This window comes from Echinops telfairi, unplaced genomic scaffold (assembly GCF_000313985.2).
Source record: "Echinops telfairi isolate 266 unplaced genomic scaffold, ASM31398v2 ScPeMD7_7457;HRSCAF=8495, whole genome shotgun sequence".
NCBI lineage: Eukaryota > Metazoa > Chordata > Mammalia > Afrosoricida > Tenrecidae > Echinops > Echinops telfairi.
Genome location: NW_022111357.1, coordinates 2,665,044 through 2,671,984, shown reverse-complemented (window position 1 = coordinate 2,671,984; position 6,941 = coordinate 2,665,044). Strand labels below are relative to the sequence as shown.

The 6,941-nt window shown below is 50.5% G+C and overlaps 1 protein-coding gene across 6 annotated transcripts in view; it reads left to right on the top strand.

Moving 5' to 3' along the window:
• Positions 1-5,575, top strand: part of NFYC (nuclear transcription factor Y subunit gamma) — an 85,613-nt gene extending 80,038 nt beyond the window's left edge. For all 6 annotated transcript variants that reach the window (XM_045298877.1, XM_045298879.1, XM_045298875.1 and 3 more), the window contains 3 exons: positions 829-936; positions 3,370-3,429; positions 4,678-5,575. In XM_045298877.1, the coding sequence (XP_045154812.1) occupies positions 829-936; positions 3,370-3,429; positions 4,678-4,797 (288 nt within the window). In that variant the 3' untranslated portion in view covers positions 4,798-5,575. The remainder of the gene's footprint in view (positions 1-828; positions 937-3,369; positions 3,430-4,677) is intronic.
• The last annotated feature ends 1,366 nt before the right edge of the window (positions 5,576-6,941 follow it).

The following is a 6,941-nucleotide window of genomic DNA, read 5'->3' as shown; positions in this document are numbered from 1 at the left end:
TTATTCTAGATGACAGGTGTTTTTCTCCCAACAGTTTTATTGGCATATAATTCACATACTGTACAATAGAATAGTTCAATCATTCACTCATATCAAGGGGAATGGTACAATCACCACCACATCTAACCACACACCCGTCCTCCCCATGGTTAAATCGCCTTTAAAATGAGATGCGCAATTATCAGTTCTAGGCTTCCCCCCTTCCCTCGTTCATTATTCCCGAAATCCTCTTTCCGTCCCTTCCTATTACCACCCATTGCCCCTGCATTCCCTGTAACACCTTGTATCAGTTATTATCATTATGTATCCGCTTCTCCTGTGCTTCACAGCTGGAGGAAACAACAGAAAACAATGCAAAGCAAATTGCACTAAGGTGGTAAGGATAAGATCATATTAGTATGAAGACAAAAATACAAATAATGCATGAGAAGAAGACCCCCATCAACATTCAGAAACAGAGAAGGAATTCTGTCATGGAACAGCTAAGAGATATTTGCACCCAGGACAAATTCAGGTCATGTCTATAGCATGGTCAACTGGCCAAGTATGGAGTATGATCCAGCATAATCAAGATTACAGTGATCTGTGTTTGAGGCTCTTGCCTTTGACTGGAGCGGATCTGTCAGGGGCTTGTCTGACTATCTACTCTGCAGATGGGTTTTGGGTTCCCACTGTCCTCCATAGTCTTCTACATATTGGGTGTTCATTAAAATGACACTTTTTAGGGTGTATTTCTTTGGAGGGCTTGGCTAGTGGTGGGCAACCAGCCTGTGGCCATGTTTGTAGTGGCACTCAATCTCCTGTGGTCTCTCTCCCCTCCGCCCTCAGGTGCAGCTGAACGCTGGCCAGTTACAGTACATTCGCTTAGCCCAGCCTGTGTCAGGCACCCAGGTGGTACAAGGACAGATCCAGACACTTGCCACCAATGCCCAACAGGTAGGTGTCAGAGATGCAAGTTTATCGCTGCAAACCAGCAGGAGCTGGTTTCTCTCTGGAGAGAGGGGGACTGACCCCACAATGCTCTCACCACCACCGCCTTTAGCAAGGATGCCTTCATGTCTGCTGGGTGGGAAACCGGAGCATTGGGTTCAAAGTGCTGCTTTTTCTGTCTGCTCTCAGCGTAGACCTCGCAGATTCTGGAAGAAAGCCTGAGTGCGGGGTGGAGGATGCCTGCTTGACTGCAGCGGTTCTCAACCTGTGGGTCGCAACCCCTTTGGGGGTCTAACGACCCTTTCACAGGGGTGGCCCGATTCATAATAGTAGCAAAATTACAGTTATGAATTAGCAATGAAAATAATTTTATGGGTGGGGGGTCACCACAACATGAGGAACTGTATTAAAGGGTCGAAGCATTAAGAAGGTTGAGAACCACTTGACTAGGGGAAGCCTTTTGATACGCTACCTGATGATCACGTTGCGCGTCCATCTTTAAGCCGAATAGTTGTGTCCTTGCCCTTCTGTGAGCCCCTGGGAAGTGGAGAATTTCCCTTCCCCTCCCCTGTCCTGCAGCCGGGATCAGACTCCTTGCACTGCCATCTCTTGTGCTCTAAGCTATTCCAGGCTGTGAGTCACAGATGCTGAACGCTGCTCCCCTGGGATCAAGGGAGCAGGGGCCATGGGCCATGGGTGTGCTTTGCAGAGGGGGAACGCTGGTCAAGGGGAGACATTGTTAATGCAGTCATCTGCCTCAGACCCAGAAACGCAGCAATCGTTTAAGAGCTGGACCTGTCTGGCCCTGGCGCTTCTCTGGTGACGTATCTATTGACAGTGGTGACAGAGCTAAGTATGTAGAGCGGGTCTCCAAAGATCTCTTGGGAAAACGTGAGCGATGAGCCAAAGCAAGACTTCGGCGTTTCATACAGTCTCTGGGATCATTATAAAGGCCTTTTCCAAACCCACTTCCTGGCTTGTCTGACGACTGGGGCTTTTCCATAGTTAGTTTCCTTGGGGCTTACTGACCCAAATCGAGATCCCTGAGGGCACTCAGTTACAACCTTGTGATTCTTCCTGGGATCTTGAACCCTTGTGTGGCACAGTGGGGGCGGGGGTGGGGGGTGCGGAAGGAAGCAAAAGGGAAGGGTCCTGAGTTCTCCAGAGGTCAGTTTGGGGAGCAGAAGATAAAACCAAATTGGGGAGCATTGAGTGGACAGAGAGGAGAGGGAGAAGCAAAGAGGAGACACCAAGGGCAGTCAGTCTCCAACCACATGGCACATGCCAGGTGCTCAGTAAATGTTTGTTGAATCTGTTTTACAAAAGAATTCTCTGTAAAGAGAATTTTAAGGTAAATGAAAATGTCTTCCAGCTGATGTTAATGGTGATCTCGATGGCCACAGGGCAGTTCACTATCTTCTCTGTGGGAGTACTTTCCATTTGTCTCAGGCTCACTCATTTATCCTTCGGACGTTTCTTAGCGCTGACTTTCCACTAGCTCCTGCCTCTGCGTCTTGGCCCTATAGTGGAGGGAGACAGACTGGCAACCAGGAGCACTAGGAGAGAAGCAGAAGCAGCCGTTCACAGCCTGCCCTGCCTTGTTCCTCAGCCACGTGGGGAGGCCTCGCAGGGTATTTTGGCCATCCAGAGGACAGTCCTTGCCCTGTAGGTTGGCTGTGAGGATTCCAGGATATTAGATTTCTACATGTCAGTAAATTTGTTTTAAAATCCATTTAAATTAGACCGTGTGCAAAATGTTAAGTATATTGAGAGACGTCATGCTCACTTCACCCCTGTGCCCCTTCCCTTGTTCTGGGGCCTCTATCCTCCCCCTCTGTCCCTTGGCCCAGAGGTCGGCACCTGGTCTCGGAAAAAGTACTTCATGGTTTGCTGCCAGGATTAAGGCCACCTGCTCGCCAGGGTGTTTCATATTCCAGTCAGATAATCTGGGTGATAGGGGTTTGGTTTGGAGCCCACCTTCCAAGAATGAAAGGGACCGCTCACCACTTGGCTCAATATTTTGTGATCTGCTGTCACTGGCAGAAAGACGGGCCTTTGGGGTGCCAGCCTCTAAACCCTGTCAGATACGCACTAGGAGCTACCTGAGCCTTCAGCTTCAGGACAGCCTTGGGGTGCATGTGTGGATGGGTGGAGAAGTAGGCACACCTAGAAGAGATGGGGCTGGAAGTGGTGTGTTATGCCCTCTAGGGTCTGCTGCTTGTCTGTGGTGCTGGCTGTAGCCCCCGGGCAGTGATGGGAAGGGGCACGCTGGCTTCCCTGGTGCTCATCCAGCTCCTGCTGGGTGCCAGGTCTTATACTGGCACGCATGCGCGAGTGCGTGTATTGTCTCCTTTGACACTGTGTGACATACTTTGGGAGGTGGGCTGGTGGACCAGGCCCTGCAGCTGACTGCCTTTTCTTCCTTCTCGATTCCTGCAGATCACTCAGACAGAGGTCCAGCAAGGACAGCAGCAGTTCAGCCAGTTCACAGATGGACAGGTAAGGCACTCAGCCTGGGCAGGGTAGAGGGGGAGGCATTGAGGGAGGGGTGGGTGGTATCTGGATTTGGATGGTTTGAACAATTGCTCTATTCTTTAGTAGTAATGAATGGACAGAAATGGTTAAACACAAGTAGCCTTTTAATCATACATTTATAGACGTGTGGGAGCTGAAAATAGTCTTAGATATTACAGAGCCCAAATCTCCATTTTACAGATGAGTCACAGCCCTAGAGATGGGGGTGCCCTGCAGGCTCACTCATCTGCTCATCGCAGAGCCAAGACTAGAATGACGGTCTCCTGTTTCCCTCTAGGGCTATTTTTCCCTCTAAGCCTTGCTGCTGCTGCTGCTGCTGCTACTGCTTACTTAATAGCACGGATTAGTGGAAATGCAGGGAACATGTGACCTCTGGAACTCCCTCAGTGTCCGGAATTCATTAATTCTAAATCCACACCAGGAAGGAACCTTCCCTTTTCCTTACCCCTTTCTCCTCACACTAAGGCCCCAGAGTGACATATCCCAGCTCCTGCTTTCTGCTGCCCGAGGCAGAGAGGAGGGCCACCAGGGTCAGTCCTCAGGCTTCAGTACAGGCCCATGTGCCGGGGCTCCCGTGGAACTCAGGACTTCTGGTTTCTTCTTGAGAACCCCAAGAAACCAAGTGGCCATTTAGCCCTGAGCTGTCTTATGTCATTGGGTTAGCATCCTCTCCACCCCTCACATAGCCTTGGCTGTACTGAGAGTTTAGTCCTGGGCCACCTACCAAGCAGAGCCCTTGTTGGAAATGTAGGTTCAACCTAGCCTGACTGAGCTTGATACCCTGAGGGATGGGGGTATTCCCTTGCCCTGCCTGCCACTTCGGATTACCAAGAGTTTGGGAAGTGCTGACTTCCAAGCTGCTGGTACAGTGGTTTGAATCACTTGTGTTTGCCACAGAGAAACAGCGTGCAGCAAGCTCCCGGCTTTGAGCTAACGGGAGAGGTAGAGCCCAGAGAAGTGAAAGCCACAGGAAATTCACCTTCCTGCACCTCTTCCCTGCCCACCACACACACACCCGCACATGGGGCTGGTGCCTCCCGTGTCTGCTGCACCCAGTCCCAGCAGAGCTTCACACACCCTCCTTCCTCTGATGCCTGGCAGTGGGTGGTGGTGGTTGAGGTATCTGGGGCCCCCAACCAACTGGAGGCCCATAGGGAGCCGCATGCACCTCTCCCAGGGGTGACCTCACTCTCTCCTCTCCACCCCTCACAGCAGCTCTACCAGATCCAGCAAGTCACCATGCCTGCAGGCCAGGACCTCGCCCAACCTATGTTCATCCAGTCAGCCAACCAGCCCTCCGACGGGCAGGCCCCCCAGGTGACCGGCGACTGAGGGCCTGAGCTGACAAGACCCAAGGACACCCAACACAATTTTTGCCATACTGCCCCAGGCGATGGGGACAGCCTCTCTTCCCAGAGGACCCAGCCGACCTCAGCGCCTCTTGCAGGCTAGGACACTGGTGCACCTGCCCCATGCCTGGGGGTTGAGATTCTCCAACAGAAAGATGCAATATTTTTTATTTACGTTTTTCCCCCCTTTTCCTTCCCAAGGAATCAATATTTCAATACATGGAGCTGTGTGTCCAATGCGATGAAATGGGAAAATATTAAATAACATATTTATGGCATTTTCTTGAAGAGCGTCATTGAAGAACTATTTCTTCTTTGGGGTTTAGCCTTTTTGGTTTTCACGGCCACTTCCCCTTAGGAACAAATCTTCCTGGGGGCAGAAGGTCTTGTCTCCTGCCTCGTGTAGCAGCTGCTGCCCCATGCATTGTCACCTTGTTCTGCCCTTGGATGAAATTAGGTGAATATGTGTACTGTTGGTCCTCCCCCCAGCCCCTGCTCTTGTCCACCCCACCCAGAGGCCATGGAAGCATTCCTCTCACTGAAAGATGAACTCATTCCCCTTGGAGAGTGGCTGGATCAGTCCCAACCCATTCTCTCCCAGAGACCCAAGGAGACTAGAACGTTGTTCATTTGCCCATTTCTTCCACCACCACCACCCCCGTTTTCTATTTTATTTTTTAAATGCATTGAAAATTGTGCTAGTCTCCTGTGCTGCATGGACTACAAACTGCATGAAATGCAATAAATATCGTTTTAGATAAGTAGAGTCTGGGTCTCTGTGTCTGGGAGCATCCACCGGACCACTAGGCTTGGGGAAGGCTTATGGTTTGCTTGCCCTCAGGTTGAGTGGAGGGACAGGAGAGGGTCTCAGGGGAAGTTAAGCTGCATTTCTGATGCAAGCTGGGGACTTCAGCCAGTTGTGAAAATGAGCCTTGTCAGAATTCACTGCTGCTCAGCTATCTTCTTGTCGTTTTACTTAACCACACACGGGCCAGACTCAAACTGGTCCTGGATTGGGCAACAGAGGACAGGCAGGGATCATGAAGAAAGCTGGTCCTTGCCTAAAGATAAGACCCGGTAGCACCCTCCCTCGTCCCCTGCCACTCCTCCATTGGGCTGGTCCTTGAAGATGCCTGCTGTGCTTGTCCTCCTTGCCATGGCGTGTGCCCAGGAGGGTGGCCAGCCAGCAGAGAGAAGGGTTCTACAGCAGTGTCTGCTGGTGCTTCATTGAAGCAGGGAGAGGAGAAAGCCTGCTATTAGCTTGTTGATGCTAGAGACCAGTGAGCGCCCTCTTTCTTGTTTTGCCTTCGCGATGCCATCCTTGTGATTAGAATAAACTCAACAAAACCATTGCTGCCCAGAGTCAGTTGCGACTCGGACCCGGTAGGCCTGGGTAGAACTGTCCTGTTAGTTTCCAGAGCAGTGAATCTAGGGTAGCTGACTGCAGTGCACATCCTCCTCCTTTCCGGCTTCTCACAACGAGGGCAAGGCCTGTGATTACAGAAAGAATAGTGCGTCAGATCCAGATAAAGTGAATATTCCTTCTCTGATGATAACACCATAAAACTTGGGACAACCAACCCCCTTCTCTTTGGGACTTCTCAAGGATGAGGCTGGAGTGGGGAGGAGGCTTACTTTAGGATTTCTGGTCTGACCCTGATGTCCTCAAGTTTCCCTCACCAAACAGCTTCCCGAGCTGGAAAGATTCCGGGACACTACTCCCCTGATCTTTCTGAGTAGGAGATCCACAGGACTCTTGGGTTTGGTTGAACGTCTTGCCCAGCTTTGGGGTCTGGCTGGTTCTGCCCTCCTCTCCAGGTTTTCAGTGGGGTGGGGCTCCTATTGACCACTTCTCCAGGATGCTGGTAGCGTGTAAAATACTTTGACATTTATCTTGATTCATCAAGTATATGTGACGTTCATTACACTGAGGTGGTTTGCAATGAAAACATGTACAAGGAGATTGTGAAATGAATCTAGAATTAGGAACAACAGACTAGGAAAGCAGTATCCTAGAAAACAAGAACATAGGTATGTTGATGCAAAGACCTGGAGAATGAGAATTAAGTTTCCACATTTGACCCTGAGCTTCCTGGCAGCCAAAGCCAAAGCCAAAAAAAAAAAAAA